This window comes from Perca fluviatilis, chromosome 13 (genome assembly GCF_010015445.1).
Source record: "Perca fluviatilis chromosome 13, GENO_Pfluv_1.0, whole genome shotgun sequence".
Lineage (NCBI taxonomy): Eukaryota > Metazoa > Chordata > Actinopteri > Perciformes > Percidae > Perca > Perca fluviatilis.
Window position 1 is genome coordinate 16,535,829 of NC_053124.1, and position 18,795 is coordinate 16,554,623.

Here is an 18,795-nt window from a genome sequence, read left to right on the forward strand (position 1 = left end):
ACTTTTTTAACACAAAAATATAGTTTTATTTCTTCTTTTTTTATGAAAAGGCTGATTAATTTCCTGAAACAGCTGGGCACTGGTGTTTTTCTGCAAACCTCAGTCAAATAGGAGGAAATTGTGTATTTGTTGGGGACTATTTTTAGCTGCGTGTTGATACACATTTTGTGCTTTTGTGAGAATTTTTGACAGCAAGACGGAGTATGTGGGATTGACTCAAAATAACCTGCAGTGCCCCATGTTCATCATAATGAAGGAACATGTCACCCAGTGCAACAGTGTGGCTTTTGGACAAGAATGGAGCTCTATGGCACAGAGGAATAAGATATATCAGGCTTTTGCTGCACCAACAATACTTTTTAGTAGGATTTGGTTTTGGTGTTTTTATGGGATTTGTTAACGGTAAGAAAAATATAGAATATCACTAGAATTGTCTCAAAAAAATTAGACATTATCAAGACAAAATAGTAAGCATTCAGAACATGCATGTCTAACTATAGCCTTTATTGCACAAGCAACTCAAGAAAACTGTTTCAGGAAAAAATAGACAGTTTCAGCCTGACCTGGCTATTTTAGGTTGGCCAAGTAATAAAAACAGTGGAGAGACATGGCTGTTGGCCAGATTGCCTTGGGCACTGCAAGACCCCAGACAGCCGAGATGAAGCTGAAGCATTCTTAAATTATAAAATGGTGAAAGGAAGAATAGGCAGATGGACTTATGAGCAGCACTTTAATATTCTTTTCTGCATGTGCAGGCTCAGAGGGACATCATCTTTGAGCTGCGGAGAATTGCCTTCGACGTGGAGTGTGAGCCCAACAACAGTGGCAGCATCGAGAAACGCAAATCCATGTACACCCGGGACTACAAGAAGCTCGGCTTCATTGTAAGTTTGGCATGTGTTTCAAATGGTCTCATAAATTCACTCATTCGCTGATGACATACTCTGGCTACTATAACACACACACACACACACACACACACACACACACACACACACACACACAACTCAAAACTGAGATCATAAAGTAAAACACATTAAAGCATGTGTGTATGTGTAGGCATGCCCAGATAAATAGTTTTTGTACAGCGGTGGAACAAGTATTCAGATCCTTTACATAGCTTAAGTAAAAGTACTAATACAGCAATTTAAAAAAACTACTGGTATAAATGTTATCAGCGGTAAAGTTTTATCAGCAAAATATACTTAAAGTAAAAGTACTAGTTCTGCAGAAATAAATGCCCATTGGACTAAAACTTTCTTATGTATGAGTCTGTGTTGTACACAGTGGTCTAACTATAGCATAAGAACTTGAACTAAACCCACTGTGGCTTGGTGTAAGCTCAGACCTGTTTTGGGGCTCTTCCCATCCACACTCCCACTGCAGTGTGCTCAGTAAAGATAAGGAGAATTGGACTGCCTTGTCTCCACTAGTGTGGAGAAAACCCACCCTAAAATCCTTAGTCTGCTTTCCATGCTAGACAGCTTGCACACACACACACACACACACACACACACACACACACACACACACACACACACACACACACACACACACACACACACACACACGCCATAATTCTCTAGATATACTTCATCACTGCTGAGATCATTTGTTTGCCTCCTAAAGCCTTCAGGTTCTTTAAGTAGGGATTGTTGCACATGCTGGAATATATTTCACTTGTCCATATGAGAGTATTTTTAAAGTTATGCATGTCCTCGTGTGTCTGTTTCTGTTTTAAGCCTATAAATTTGCTTCCTGTCAGGCAGAATTACTAAACTGATGAGGCAGATCTCAGTGTCCTCCATTCCTCTTTCATCCTCCACTCTCCTTCCTCCTCTTCCTGTCGCTTTTCTCTTCAACATCATGTCTCACCTTTTACACTCAGCATGAGCTTCAGAGTGATGTGTTTGCATCTGTATCTGTGGATTTAATCATTAGTTGACTGAATTCTCTGCAATGTCTGAGGGGAATTAAGAATGATGGACTGTGACAGCGCAGGCAGCATCTAACTGCATATTTCATACAATATTCAGATGTTATGGGAGGTGGTAGTGAAGAGGCTTGTTATTGCAAAGTTTTGGGTTTGTTTCTTCACATTTCGGGTATTGGTGGTTTTAGGCCAAACAAAACATTGTGAATGCTTGAATTTTTTTCTGAACATTTTGCAAAGCATAATGTAATGTAATGTTCACTGCTGTTCCTTCCAGAAAGCCATCAATTTCAGTTCATTTCACTACATTTTGACTTGAAATTTGCTTTAAGATAGCATCACTATCCAGGGAAACCTATGAATAGCCAAAATGTTTTGTTTTTTTGGTTAATTCAATTAGGTTATTTTTAGTGCCTAAGACACAGGACGATTATCTGAACCTTCAAAAGAGCGTTTCATTTTTTTTTAGTTTAACTGACAACCTAAAGATCATGGTTTTCTGGACAGAGCCGATATATAGTCCATGAGTTATTTAATCGTTTTTCAAGAAGAAAAAAAACATATATTAATTTTCATACTTTAGTGAACTGAATAGTCAGTCAAAAAAATAAAATCATGCCTTGGGAATACTGGTTGTACTGTGTATCTCCCAGAGGGATTGCCTGACTGTTGCCTTCCGTGCATTATACCTAGAAGAGTAAAGGTTAAAAAAAAAATGATTTGATGGAATGTATGTGTTAAAGTACATGTCTCCCCCTCCTCCTCCTCCTATGTCTCTCAGAACCATGTGAATCCAGCTGTGGATTTCACCCAGATTCCTCCGGGCATGCTGGCTCTGGATAACATGTTGTATTTTGCCAGACACCACCAGGATGCCTACATCAGGGTGAGCATGCACATACACCTTTTTTTGCAGTTCTACCCCATGTAGACACAAACACTTACACTGATAGTGTGATATTTCGCCTTGTCACCTCAGCTTCCTACCAAACCTTCTTCCCTCCAGCCCATTCACTTGTTTGTAGTTTCTGGCTCGTTCCCAAATTGCCTTTCAGCTAAAACTGCATTTCATGAAGTTGCTCAGCCCAGACAATAGAAATGATTAAATTCCTTTCAGTGTCAGTCCCCGAGCAGCGGTCTAATTACTTCATTTTTACATGACCGGTAACATAATATTATGCTCCTGGGTTATAGACTCATATAATGTAGTATAACTATAGGGACTGTCTGTAATGGGATGGCATTCACTAGTTTGGTGATTAGTGTGTTTGCTAATTCAGTTTAGTTTGAACCATTTTAAGGCAGCTCTCCAGCACTCTATTGTAATTATACTTGTGTGTTTTTTGATCATGGTACACATGCAGCAGTTTAATCACCACGTGTGTGTGTGTGTGTGTGTGTGTGTGTGTGTGTGTGTGTGTGTGTGTGTGTGTGTGTGTGTGTGTGTGTGTGTGTGTGTGTGTGTGTGTGTGTGTGTGTGTGTGTGCGTGCGTGCTTTGTCTTAAGGATAGTGTGTGACTCTCATAGTCTCTTAACTTGAATGTGAGAAAAGAGATGTCTTAGTAGTGCTGACTCAGCCCTTACTAGAGTGAGGAAACACAGCCTCCAATTTCCCAAATTAAACTGTCACCAACTAAAATGATTGGGACCTTGATGGCCTCATTTATGGCGCACTGCCACCATCCACATAATTAGAGTGAATATTTTTGCTGTTGAGATTTCATTTATGTTTTTTGGCTTCCAAGCAGATAGTTTAGAGGGTCAGTTAAGGTCAAATATTGACTCATAGTTTCAACCATAATGGAAATGTTTACTGGAAAATTACCTTCAGTGTGCCAAGCCCGCCACTATAAATTAATGCAAATATATTTTACATATACTTGTAACCACAAAGCACTCTTGAGTGTGCATACCTCTGCCAAGGCCTCAAAATACTCTAAATTTGTTATTTTAATATAAAATGGTTTGACGTCTTAAAGGCGCTACCTGTAGGATTTGAATATTTCTGTCTTTGGCAGCTCCAAGTTGTAGTGTCAAAACAGGTACCACCGCAGACACCAGTGTTTGCCTCTACCAAGAATGAATGGGATGAAAGCAGCAAGATGCAATATCACATGAAGATTCGTTACATGGAGGCTTCAATCTGCATCTGGATACAGATCGATATGCTACTTTTAATATTACTTAAATTCCAGGAATAGTAGGAGTTCACTCATAATCACTGAGTCACAACAATATAAATGTAGAATGTTGCAGTTGACCCATATACTGTATAGGCGAAGTGGCATCACATTTTTAGGAGTTTTTTTAATTCACGGGCACATCTGTTGTATTCAGAGAGTAAACACACCAAAACACGTTGTCAAATATTTATCCATGTTTTGACCCCTGAAGAGATACAGTCCTGATATATCTTGCATGGCTGATTTGATTGTATGTGTTTCTAGATTGTCCTGGAGAACAGCAGTCGAGAAGACAAGCACGAGTGTCCGTTTGGCCGCAGCAGCATCGAGCTGACCAAGATGCTCTGTGAGATTCTCAAAGTGGGCGAGCTTCGTAAGTCTACATCAGCAACACGCATTTTCCACTCTCAGTGTACTGTTGCTGGTAGTTCGTCTTCATCGCACTACTACTTTCGCTCACAATATCTTTAGAATTAGCACACACACAGTTTGAGAAATAGCTCAGGGACTGCTTTACCCTACAGATGTATATACTTATGTGCACAAAATATAAACCTCCATACACACATACTCACGAATACACACATTCCATCTCCGTGAGCATGAAAGCTGCCATTATGTTAAGTAATTGTGCTGCCAGGAGTTCATATTTAGTGATGCACCTCACCCCCATTGAGCCCCTTTCAGCCTAATATACTGCAGGCACAGTGCACACTGCGCAGAGAAAGAGATGCTGTGCCCACGTCCACTCCAAATTGATGTGCCCTTTTCATTTGTCTTTACTTGTTTAAATGGGTGAATTGGTCCCCATTCCGCTCCAGACTGACCCCTGCTGCTCCCTGTAGGGAGGGAGACGGCATTCTTAGCTCAATTTAAACTGATATGCCCTTTTCATCTGCTCATGTCTTTTTGTTCATGGAGGATTTAGGCTTGGCTGCATTTCAGGGTTCTTCTGGTCTGCAAATTGCAGCAAGGGACATTAGACTTATAGTGTCCACTTCTGTATCTGTGCCCTTAGAAATGCTCAGAGAAATGTCATGCAAATGTCTCTCATCTGTCCTTAACATTGCTGATCAAAGTGCCAGGCTATGTTTCAATACAAGATAAGAAGGGGCAGCAATACTTTTTTTTTAAACATTTCTAAGCATATTGTAACTTACCTTTCTTAATATGCTCTTAACTCTGCTAGACTGCGCTTTAATGCAAAATGTCTCCACCTTCCACATCAAATTCTGAGCACATACTGTAGTCAGCAAAGGCAAATGCATGCTGTCTACACTACTTTATTGCATAAATGCATTTACCCAACATGTGTGTCTTGACCTGGGTAGGCTAGAGGGTTTTAGTCCAGAGGGGACAGGTGAGCGGGACAGGTAACGTCTTCTGTGGAGCTGTGTGACATGTGAACACACATACTGAGCTTTAACTTTTCCAAATTTCAATGATAGTGGGTTTTTCTCCCTAACTCTGTGTGTTTCTGTGCATCTACTTGTGCAGGCACGTTTATTTTCCGTGCAGTGTGTCTCGTGGCTTTATTTTTATTCAGTGTCTCATTAGTTTTTATCCGAATGTGCTCCACTGGACATGCCCTTTTGATCTTCTCTCTTAGCGGACCGAAATTGCTTCCCTTTAGTCTCTCTTAGAAATATCGCTTTGACCTCATTCATATCAAAATTCAGATTTAGCAACCAAACTTGTCCCAAAATGGGGAAACATCTGTATCTCTAAGGCTTTTCTAAGCATGTAGTTGAAGGCTTATGCAATAGAGTTAAATCCCCAGGATGAATGCCAGGCCATCATTATGACTGAGACTTTGTTTTTGAGAGACTTGCTGTTCAAATAAACAGAGCTGGGCCAAGTGCAGGATTTCTTACTCAAAAGATAAGAACAGAATATGGAACCGACCTACAAATTCTGCCCCGACATATTGTAATCGTCCTTGTGTGTGTGTGTGTGTGTGTGTGTGTGTGTGTGTGTGTGTGTGTGTGTGTGTGTGTGTGTGTGTGTGTGTGTGTGTGTGTGTGTGTGTGTGTGTGTGTGTGTGTGTGTGTGCGCGCGTGCGTGCGTGTTAAATGGGGGGGACAGATAAGACTAATGATAATCTATAACCTGCAGAGGATGACTTATCTGTCTGACATACTGTCTGCTGCTATAATAACAGCACATACACCCAGTTTAAGACAGAACAGGAATCCCATATACACAAGTAGGTCATCTACGGGCACACAATTAAAACATTATAAGCAAAGAGAATCAAATAAAACAAATCCCTTGCAGGAAATCACTAGGGACAGGAGAGAAAATACAACATTTTGATATATTCATATGCACTGCGTCCCAAATCATAATGTTTCCATCCATCTTTGTCACAATCTTCCAGTAAATATTTGCACACACTTGCACTCAGAGCATTATATGCGTCTCATCCTTATGGGAGTAAGCCAGTGTGTCCCAGAGTTGTCATAAGCTACACTGCATCTTCTCTTGTAGAGAAAGTTAAGTGCATTTTCACAAGCACCCCATTAGCCCTGTGTATATTAACATGCAGTAATGAATGTATGAGTAGGATAAATGTAACATGGGCCAGGCAGGTGTTGTAAATGCTTGGTGAGTAACGGGTGGTCATTAGAAAAACTGTTAAGTAAGTGTGTGTGTGTGTGTGTGTGTGTGTGTGTGTGTGTGTGTGTGTGTGTGTGTGTGTGTGTGTGTGTGTGTGTGTGTGTGTGTGTGTGTGTGTGTGTGTGTGTGTGTGTGTGTGTGTGTGTGTGTGTGTGTAAGTAATGTAGGGGCATGAGTGTGCGTTTTCCCAGAGGAAAGGAGGGAGAGAAATGAGCCTCAGCTCTTTTCCAACTTTCATCATTCGGTTGACCTTTCAACAGGGAAACAATGAAATACCTGACACTAACGAGGATGTTGGAGTGTGTGTCTCTGGATCATTATCATCACATGTGATAGTGTGGTATTTGAGTCGGAATAATGTTAGAAACCTTGGTGCATTTTTTTTCATCAATCAAAAGCACAGGTGTTGCCAATTACATTAACGATAGCTCTGTTCTGTTTACGTGTCCGAGTATGTTACGTAATCTTAGCATGCTAGCATGCTGTTAATGTAGCTGCACCCTTTACAGTGACGGACCATGTGACGGACTGGTAATCTGGCATTTGGGCAGATGCCAGAGGGGCTGCGGGCCCTCATGGGCTGTTTGGGCCGGCGGCCAATCAGAGAGCCGCATGATTGTCATAGCCATGCGGCCACTTAATTGTAAACAGCGGCCCATATAATTTCTCTCGGCCCCCTTTCAAGCTTAAATAACAAAGATCTTTTGACAAATGATTACCAAACTTGTCCAAGTCCTTCACAACTAGTAACAATGTAATCTGATCATCAGTATTTATACCACATATGAGTCTCTCGATATCACAGTCATGGTTACCCTATACAGTCACGAACTTTTACATTAGTCTGTATTGTTTTATAGCAAAATTACTTATTCAGATCAGATGTTCAAAAATGTAAACGTGCATGGTTTGAAATAAAACAAATCTACCTGCATTTCTTTTATTTGAATATTTGTTTGCAAAAGTTAAAATGAAGCAATGCCCTCTGGGAATTTCAAGACAGAATCGAGTAAAACCGCGCCTGCGTATACTGTCTATGGTCTGCGTCAGCGTGGTTGTTGGAAGTTGAAAATTGGAAGTTGGAAGCTATACTGTTGACAAAAAAATTTATCGAGGATTCAAGCGACACAAGGGGGAGGGAGTGGGGGCAGAGAAAAAGAGAGAGAAATATAAGAGAGCACTGTTGGCTGATGGTGAAAAATGCCTCAAACTGACTGATTTGTTTTTAAAATCAAGTGCAGCTTCAGCTAGCATTAGCGCTAATACTGCTAGCATGTTAGCGACACATCTGAGCCAGCACACCAGGGAGAAAGACAGGACAGTGAGGAATATGAGGAAGAACAAAACGAGCAAGAGGAGGATGAAAAGATAGCTAGACATGGATAACGAATCTATGGAACTAACCAACACAGAACAACAAGCCTGCTGTGGGTCTGAGTGTGGATTCCCAGAAGCAACAGAGATGGAGACCAATGCTGCCAGAGGGAGTGTAGGTACAGTAAGTTTGGCTACTTCAGGCTCTGATGATTTATTCTTTTTTATTTTTTTATCTATGTCTGTGTTTTGGTGCAGTTGTTTATAGAATGGGAGTTTACGTTCACCATCACTGGGGCTATCAAAAGTGTGTGTTCTTTCCGTGCGTCAGAAGTTCTATCTATCTACCCCCCCCCCCACCTGACCTCTGGTTTTGTCTTTTTCTATCCCATGAATTTGACCCAAACAAAATGACACCAATACGCAAGCAGGTCGCACCTTACTATTTTTTCAAATGAATAACGGAGAAGCCACTCAAAATCTGGCCTGACTTTGTCTCATTGCACTTTTGGGCCAAAGGATTACACTTTTACATATCCTTGTTTTGAAATGTTTTGACATTTTCCCTTTTGGTTGTTGAGATATTTAATTTCTATGCAGATGTGGTCTGGATATTGGAGGTAAAGGAGCTTGTTTGGTTAAATCAGCTGCCAATGCTGCTGGATTCTACATAATTCATAACGCCATCCAGATGTCACTCTCTCTCTTGTCCCATTAATTCATACCCTTTCTGTTTCTCTCTCACTCACTTTTGCATTTGTTGTTGCCCTGCCTCACATCCTAAAAGATTAATTGTCCCACCATGTTTCTCCTGCAACACGGGCTTAATGGAATCTGCGTCGGTGAGGCGCCGAGCCGAAACTTTTCAGACTCCTGTTTAAGCAGGCCCATGTAATATTTAAGAAGTTATTTAGAAAGGGTCAGGCATCGTGTGTAATGGCCTTGCTTGGTGATTCACAGTGTGGCATCTCATTGCTGAAACGGAAAGCTGGGTGGTGAACCGTGGCAGATCCGGGCACGGACACATGCATGCTAACAGATACACACGTGAAACTCAGAAACTCAGAGACCAGACCAGTGCATCTACAGTACTAGCACACGTGCACGCACGCACGCACACACACACACACACACACACACACACACACGCACACACTCGCACACACTCGCACACACTCTCACTCTCTCTCTCTCTCTCTCTGACACACACACACACACACACACACACACACACACACACACGGGTAGATCTGAGCAGGCTGTCACAAAATGTACTCATATTTGTGTGTTCTGTCAGAGATGGCCATTAGCCAAGGCCAAAGGGCCATGTTCAGCACCATAGACAGCTCCATTTTACATCTTAGCTCATGATCAAAGTACAGTACACTAATGCAATACATCAATTGAAATATTTGGATTGATTTTCTATTTGAGTGGATTTATTTATTTATTTGTTTTATATAGATATATTTTACCTCAAGGACGGTACTAAGGTTTATATCTTCCTTTTGTTTTGCTTAGTTATGAGCCCTTGCATCCTAATGAACTCAGAATTATGCACTTTTGATAAAGGTGCAGTGCGTGCATGCATGCGTGCACGTGTGTGTGTGCATGCCAGTGTTGTAGTCGAGTCACCAACTGTCGAGTCTCGAGTCCCCAGTGTTAGAGTCCGAGTTACCAAAGAAGAGTCTGAGTCGAGTCACCATTTTCTGCCACACAGCATGTTTTTACATTGATTACATATACACTTTGCAAAACAGTAATACAGCAGCGACCTAATATATTGATATATTTTAATATCAATCCATCCATCTTAATGTTACTAGTAGTAACATTAAAGGTGCTGTAAGTGATGTGATCTCCATCTCCTTCTTGTCAGTTTGTTATGGTTCGTGGTGCAGGTTGGCGCTGTTTGTTTTTGTTGCCGTTTGTGGAGCCTGGGCTGTCTACAGAAACCGCGTTTTTTTTACAGTGTGTTCAGGGGACCGGCAGCTAGCAGTTAGTGAGGAGATGTTTGCTGTATGTGACAAAAACTTTTGTAGCCTAAAAAACACGTCGCATCACTTAGAGCGCCTTTTAAGCTGGATGGATTACTACAATGTGCTACATTGACAAGTAGCTAATGCTTGTTGGGTAACGTTATATTACATTACTACAATTACAACATCGTTCAACACGCAAAAACGATTAACGTTAGGAAGGTTAAGGTAAGTAAGTAATGTTATAAAGTAAACAAATAAACGTTACTACATGTTACTAAACGTAACCTGAACAAAACTTTAATGGATAAACTCGTCCGTGAACAACAGATAAATTTTGATGGGTAACAACAAACAACTCCCATAAACCACGCAACTTTACGACGCCATTAAAAGCCTGTGTTTACTTCCATTGTTGTGATTGAGAGACCCCTAGTGTTGAAAAAGTAGAAATTGCATGTTTAATCATGGTGCATTTTCATGTTGCATTTTAAAAGCATCCGATTTGAAAGCATGATACTGCTCAACCTTGCACGGTGAGGCCTCATCAAAATGCCTCCATGGCTAAATACCCTTTCAATGGGTGCACGGGTGGCAGGAATACAGAATACCTGTGTGGCAAGTTGATAGAGTGCAGGGAACTTGGCTTTGTGTTGCTGCCAAAACCCAAAGCATGAGACTGAGTCAGAGTTGTGCTCGGCGATCAAGTCAAGATATGCAGTCAACTGAGCCTGGACAGATGGCTTGTTGTTAGTAGAGGAGGGAGTCTTCCGATAGTGGGAGAACATTTTCAGCTTCTTCTGAGGGGGCTCAGGAGGAGATGCTGGAGCATCACCTACCCCTGACCCTGTTGCAGCAGCTGATGATGCCTGTTGTTTCTCGCCTTCTGCTTTGATGTACTCTAAAACAAAAGGTGGCAGGAGAGTTATGTTATAAATATGTTATTAAATAGGCTTACATATTAAATGTGGACGTAAAACTCATAGAGGTTTTAACCCACTTGCCTGCATAAATAAAAAACATGTCTCACCTTTTATTTGACTCTTTAGTTCCCCTTTAATGCCACTGTCAAGCTGCACATCATGTTCTAGCTGCTGGAAACTGAATGCTGGGTCAAACACAGATGCTACAAAGTAGGCACTGGTGAAAGCGAGAGAAAAAAGATTGCAAAGACTATGTAAAGCAAGTAACGGTTAACAATAAAACGACAAGCTTCTTCTGTTTATTATCATATGCATTAGTCAATTATGTTTTCCTTGTGATGCAGGTTCTATCACAGCAGAAAAAATATTGAAGTGTTTTTGAGGGTTTTTTTAAGTGTCTCACTGAATCCAGAATTCAATCCAGTCAGCTATTGAGTGATTTACTATTACTAGTAGTTCATTTTAACAATACATTCGTGTTATGAATACAAAACTTTAGGAAGTGTAATGTTTTTTATTTTGAAATACATTTTCTGTTGATCAATAATTTATCAGTGATGATGAATATACAGTAGTGGTTTAACGAAGACTGAAGATGTCCCAGTCTTTTCCTCAATTGTGAGATTACACACACAACATTTAGCGCTGCTCTTTTCAGCTTTGGATGTAAAATCCGTGTAGGCGAACTTCACGATCCGGGGCACATCTCTCTGCATTTTCCAAATGTGAACATGAGTCTCTTTCCGACCAAGTAACTTACAGGAACGTATTCATAGGGACAGTCTACTTCTAAACAGTTCTACTAAATACTCTCCCCCAAAACCGTTTTTTCAGAGTAGTGGAATTGTTGCATTCAGACATTTGTGCTCATGATGCCCATTCAATTAGCCAGTGTAGACCTTTCTTGATGATAACACAAAAATGTCACAAGAATGTCAACAGGTGTGATTAGATGGCTGGGTGAACACAAAAGGCATACACTTGCAAATTGAATGGGCATCATGAGCAAAGTTATCTGAATGCCAGTGCAGACCTTTTGTTATTATAACGCAGCCATCTAACCACCACAAAAGGGAAAAGAACCTTCCCGCGAATCATGCACTAAAAGAGCTTGAATGCAGAGTTAAGTGAGTGACGTCAGTGAGTGTGTTGTCAAGCAAGGAGAGCGAGCGGTAGCGGTGTCCGACTGAGAAGTGTATGTGTGGCTGTGAGGAAAAATGGAGACATATCAAATTTTTATAACCTATTAAGTCAAAAACTTCATCCAACGTCCAATTTTATATATCCTGGAGTCCGAGTCGAGTGTCATTGTATATATCCTCGAGTCTGTTTCGAGTCCTCAGTCTGCAAGTCAAAGTCAAGTCACGAGTCCAGAGAATAGAGACTTGAGTCTGACTCGAGTTCTCCATCACTGGTGCGTGCATACCGTACCTGGATGGCTGAAGCATGTGTGTATACTGTATGTCCAAACCCAGCAGGTGATTCAGAGTCATCCAAACTCATTAACTGGACATGAGGACATTCCTAGGTTGCCCGCTGTGTTGCGTTAAAAACAACACAAATACACACATGCGCACACACGCACGCGCACACACATCTGATAAATTGCACAGTGTGAATTGAAATGCTGGGATGTGTTTGGACATAGTGTGTCACTGAGATGCAGTTTTAACATGCGCATACTGACATGTGCTGTCCCACACTCGCAGTCATGGTCAAAATACATACATCGGGATTGAAGAGAAAATGGCAACAGAAAATCTCACATCTTAGATTCTCAGACTTTGTAATAAATAAAAAAATGGTACTAAGCATGTTGAGCATGAACATGATTCTCTGGTTTCTGTCTACTTTAACATTGACTACTCAACTTGCAAGTTATTAATTTTTTATTATTCATTGTTTCTCTTTCTTTTAAGATAGAAAAATCTTTTTGAGTAGTGAACAACTGCATCTACTGTATTATACATTTTTGGCACATACTGTAGGCAGACTCTTGAAACCTAATGGAAGTTCTAGTCGTTAATGCTAACAAAGTAAACAGTTTGTTAAGATAAGGTGCACTAATTGGGTAAATCCTCTCTGGTACAGGCACTTTAACATGTGCAATCAAACACATGACTTTCTGCAAACTTGACAAGGAGAACATGAGAATAGAGCATGAGAACTGGGATATAGAAGCAGTTAATTCAGCCAAATTGTGGGGAAAATATGATTGTGTGGATCATAATGACAATACTAGAGGACTGCGGAAAATGGATTATTCTGCATGATTATTGAGACATTTGGATTTCTTTTTTTATACCAATGGAAACTTGCAACTTTGCATAAACACTAATAAAATAACTAATATCTAAACACATCCACCCTTCAAGTCTATAGGGGGTTAGTGTTTCAGACTCAATGGACTTTGAACAGAGTATCACTTTAATAGGATTAATTACATGTATGACCCACTGAGAGAGATGTTTTCCCCACATACTGATAAGTCATTACGTTATACAATAATTAAAATAATACATGAGCAGTTACTTAGGGCAAACTATGAAATCACTGGAACTTCTGAAAGGGTTATGAAACACCAAGGAAACACATGCTGAATTATAGTGTATGAAATGTACTTTACATGATATGTTTGTGTCCAGTCTCATTTATCATTTTCAGTTGGCTCCCTTTGTAAGCAGTTGCCCACTGATGAAGTATCAATGGGATGAGAATTAATGTCCGACATCAAACATTACTATGCTAACATTAGCACGAGCTGAACATTAGCTTGGAAACTGATCCATTTTGAAATGACTTGTTAAGTCTCAAGGTTTTAGCTGCTAATCCCACCCGTAGGTCTCCTTCCATGATTTATGAGTGAAGTGGATGATTGCAGGGGGAGGAAAGGCCAAGCGAAGAATTCCATGTATCCCTTAAGTCTTGACATGAGGATTTTTGCAGTCTTCAACCACTTTGCACAGTTGTCAGTTGCAGCCTTTTCTTAGAGGGGAGCCTTCTTCAGGGTTTTCCACTTTGTAACCCCAGGCATACACCAGCAAAAGGTTTTTAAATTAGAGTGCACAAATAACAACACACTTGACAGACGGGTGCTCGAGAATCTCAAGTTTTAAGTATCCTTGGAGTTTTTCAGACCCTCCTGTCAGCTCTCAGCAACCCCTGGTGGATTGAAGTGGTGCAGTGGATGAAACATCACATAGCCTATGACTATGCTGCCAAGTCTTGTTGCTGTACTCTGAGCTTCTTGGATGTAATTTACCATCTAACTTTCACCAACTTGTCTCGTCACTTGTTGTTTTTTTATACACCGTGCTCTCCACTAACTGAAGCTGTTTTCCCCAAGAGGCCTATTACTAGCAGACCTTGTCGAAGGTGAAATCAGACAAAACCCTAGCCTTTCACTAGATGTACCCCAACACATAAACAATGTAGTTAAGTCCTTCCTGAGGAAGCTGAGATCTTGGAAAAGTAAAAAAAAGTTTTTTAGGAAAATTCCTTTTTTTTTTATATAGTTTTAGTATATTTTCTGTTATCAAAAGTCCAAACCTTTCCATTGATAATTATTATTCCGTTCAGTCACAGATCCAGAAGAGGCAATATCTGGGATTAATTTTAACTATTGGTAAATTTAAGGATTTCACCTTAAATGAAAGAAAGTGCCAGCTTCATCTTAACCTCCAACGGTTTTATCTAATTATAACAACAAAATTGGTTAACGATAATACCTGTGTTTAATTCTCCCATTGCAATTTTAGTTCTAGAAGTATAATTATCATTTATGCACATACACAGACCGTGTGTACGTGTGCATCTGCACATGTGTAAGCACATGCACATGTACATGTAAACTGGAGATTCTTTTTTTTTGATTAACAATTTTTTATTTATTTTTCATTTTTAACTCCCAACATCTCCCAGAACAAATCATCTTGGGCTGAATGGAACCTGGGTCCCTGCAATCCGACATAGGTTATCCTGTATCCTGGTCCACAATTCCTGGACCTTATCACAAGACCATAGGACATGAAGTAATTGGCCGTCCTCTGTCTTACATTTCCAACAGTTTGGTGTCTTTCAGACCAATTCTAAACAATCTGGAGGGAGTCCAAAAGAAGTGAAGCATAAACTTGAACTGAATAAGGCGCACACCTCACATCGCGTGGCATAGTTATAATTTTCCTACAGATTCTGTCCCATTCCTCATCATCCAGCATAATACTCCGATCCCTTTCCCATGTCTTTTTGAGGGTTGTCCAATCTCCATCCCCCAGGTTTTGTTTAAGCATAGAATAATACCCAGAAGCCTCATGACCTTTTCCATATTTCAACAACACCTTATCTAAACATTCTGGTGTCTTTGGGGCTGAACAACTGGATCCAAAAATCCCCACTAACAGATGGAAGTTTTAGGAAGTTGCAAATATCTAAAAAATTGAGACCTGGGGATTCCAAATTTCTGTACCACTTCCTCAGAGGATTTCAATATTCCACGAGATACATATTCCCCAGTGTGACAATTCCCTTTTTTGCCATGGCCTCTCGCCGTCCGCAACACCAGGTCCCGGTCCGATGCTCTTAAGAATCTCGCCCGAATGGTCCACGGTCTGTCTCCTGCCTGGTTCTGTGTGCACGCTCAATCTCTCCCTTATTCTCCAGCGACTCTCGAATCTGCTCCCCAAAACACTTCACCGTATCTTCTTTTCGATTTTCTAAATCTTAAATTTTTTCCTAAAGCATGTCGACCCCTCTCTTGCTAGCCAGTCATCTAGTCTCTCCCTCTTCACCGTCTCTAAACTTGCTTTTCTGCCATGGTCACAGCAGCGGCGCCATTTTGACTCTTTTCAGCCGCGTCCCCACCACGGAGCATATGCTGCTCATTATCTCCACCGGCTGCTAATTTTTTAGATTTCGACATTTTCTGCCTCCAGGATGAATCTCGTCCCGGCTGAGCACAAATATCTCTGTCAGAATCTTGAAAAGAATAAATACAGCAGTGCACTATACAGAGCTCCTCCTATGCCCAACTTGTTCGCCGTTAGGTCACATGACACCTCTTCTGTTGTTTTTTTTTTTTTTTATAATTAAACAATTCTGTTCCTGCATTTGGGCTTTACTCCCATCGTCTGATTTGAGATTTTCCTTCAGAAGAATCCTGCATGATTGATGTGCATATCATACTGTCTAAAAAATATACCTGATGTATTGATATATGAGAGATATGAGTTTTGTTAAATGTTTTTAATAAATGCAACCTGGGGAATAACCTATATTAATAAATGCTCTGACTTGATAGAAAACCCACAGCTTGAAGCAGTCTCACAAGCCTTATTGTATTTGAGAAAACATGAGTCTGTGGAAGCAGATGTACTGCTAAATTTGTTGTCTCAGTTCAGAGCGCTTATGGATTCGCTACATGTCTCACTCTGTCTGATTTTCTCTTCTCTCCATCTGCTGTTCTGCTCTCCCTCACTCTCCCTCTGTCCTCTAATGCATCTTGACCATTGTTGGGGACTGTATGCTCAAATGGTTTAGTTACGTAATTAGAAATCACAAAGGAAATGAGGCTTTGATTTTTCCCTGTTTTCGTTCTTATCTAATCAAGGTTCTCCAGATGCTTCTTTTCCTCCCTAAAATGGAATACTTTGTGTAAATTAACTAAAAATGGATTAAAAGACAAATTCAATACTGTGGGCAAATAGTAGTTTATTTTGTACAGCATTATATTATTACGTATTTCAACTTGAACCAGTGACCTCATTCTCTATCATCATTAAATAATAATCATTATTTTCAGGGTAGAGATACTCCAATTGGAAGAGCGAGTACAACCCAGCAGCCCTGCTGATGTGACCCAAACATTATAAAACTGATTCATCATTTCACGTTTCACAGATTCCCAACTCAAACACCAGGCATTACATTTTAAGGTGACATATTTGGCCCTTTATCTACCCTAACAGGGTTAGCAAGATGTAAATTAGCTTGCAAGCTTATTAGTTTCCCTGTTGAATTCAGGTACTAATTATAGTTGTGGTTCTCGCACGGCTAGCCAATTTGATATCTCTATGGCTGAGTGAGCATCTGTGTGAGTCTTCTCTTTGTGTTAAACCAACTGTATTCAAAGATTAAGGTTTACTTCAATAAAAGTTGCCTCAGGTGCAAACGCTTTGTTTTTCAGGATTCTGTATTCGTGAGCCCATAGCACATGCACGTTAGATTGTGTTTTTGATTTCAATGATTGAGCATGGAAAAAAGTATTTCTGTCCTGGAGAGCATCACACGACCTGCAATTTTAATTATTATGACACAATTTCTGTCATTTTTAAGTGTAGGGGGATCTTACCCACACTCAAGTACGACATACTTTCAAAATGGTAAATAGATTAAAGCTATCTACCTAACAACTACTACTAACAATTACAGCAGCACAGTCAGTGAAAATGGCTTTACTATAAGCTTATTTTAAACTGAGATATGCATTACCAGTACAGTATATGTGGTGTTGTTTGCTGTAGCATAAGAAATACCCAGTCAGCCTGTGAAGTCATCTAGCTGGCTGTGGTTTGCATCTCTGTGTACCTGCTGCCTTGGCATCCTGCAAACAGTGACTGGACCGGAAAGATGGTGCTGACGCTGCTCGCTGGACACACACACACACACACACACACACACACACACACACGCACACACACACACACACACACACACACACACACACACCCGGTCGTCACAGTTGGACATCAGAGCATGCTGGTGTTGTAATTAGAGTGAGGATGACACTTTTCGCTATGTATTCATCATGTGGCATAGCTGCAAGGTGACTCTGGGGGTTGTTTTCCTTACTTTGTGCACACTCGTGGACACACATACACACAGACAAATACACACTGGACCTTGGCAGATGTCAGGGTGGCATTCAGCCCTCATGTCTCTCTCTCTCTCTCTCTCTCTCTCTCTCTCTCTCTCTCTCTTCTTCTCACACATATTCAGAGATACCCACACTTACGCAAACAGACACACAGCTGCACACAAACACACTTTTTACCACATACGCTTAGTCACCTCTCTCTTCTCCAGGCCAGTTGAGTAATTAGTTCTCAGTTGACGTCACAGAGCCCTCAGAGCCCTCACGATGAATGGACTTTGATAAGAGCGTGACAGGCGACAGCTGTCCCACACTCAGTCACGCTTGCATTCATTCACATACACATGAGTTGAGTCACTTCAGGGACCTTTTGACCTCAGCCCAGCCACACACATCCCAGGAGACGGATGGATGGAAGTGACTTGAAACTTCTCTCTGCCCACAGAGCTAATGGACAGACTATAATCACAAGCAACCAAGGCAGAAAAGCATCCGTTGTAATTCCAAAAAATTGTGAATTTCTAACCCTGACATTATCTCCTACTTGATGAGAAGACAAGAAACGATTTCAGCTAATATAAAGTAAGCTATAAGTTTGTTTGTATCAGGTTTCACTTGTCAATAAACCACCTTGACTACAAGTCTCCATCTGAGAAAAATGCGTGAACATTCATTCACTTGAATTCCTTCGTTTGGTTTTACTAAACATGAAAGTCCCTTTCTTCCGAACAGGTTTCTTAAGCTAATTAAATTATAATAACTAATTATAAACACTTTCTTTGCTCAAAAGAGGTCTGGCAACAGGATATCAGTGTGAGTGGGGAAAAAGTATCTAGTATTTGCACAGGACTAGCATTACCTGGGGACCTATAATAATTTGTAATAATCTGAGATTTGGGGCCATATTATCTGCATTGGCAATTGTAATGAAAAGTTTTGACAGAGCCTTGAAATCATATCGGGGAGGGATAACTTC

The 18,795-nt window shown here is 40.6% G+C and overlaps 1 protein-coding gene across 4 annotated transcripts in view; it reads left to right on the forward strand.

Annotated features, from left to right (window-relative positions):
- elmo1 (engulfment and cell motility 1 (ced-12 homolog, C. elegans)) overlaps positions 1-18,795 on the forward strand; it is a 110,744-nt gene that overhangs the window by 58,035 nt on the left and 33,914 nt on the right. For all 4 annotated transcript variants that reach the window (XM_039819819.1, XM_039819820.1, XM_039819821.1 and 1 more), the window contains 3 exons: positions 756-884; positions 2,715-2,819; positions 4,381-4,489. In XM_039819819.1, coding sequence (XP_039675753.1) covers positions 756-884; positions 2,715-2,819; positions 4,381-4,489 — 343 coding nt within the window. The remainder of the gene's footprint in view (positions 1-755; positions 885-2,714; positions 2,820-4,380; positions 4,490-18,795) is intronic.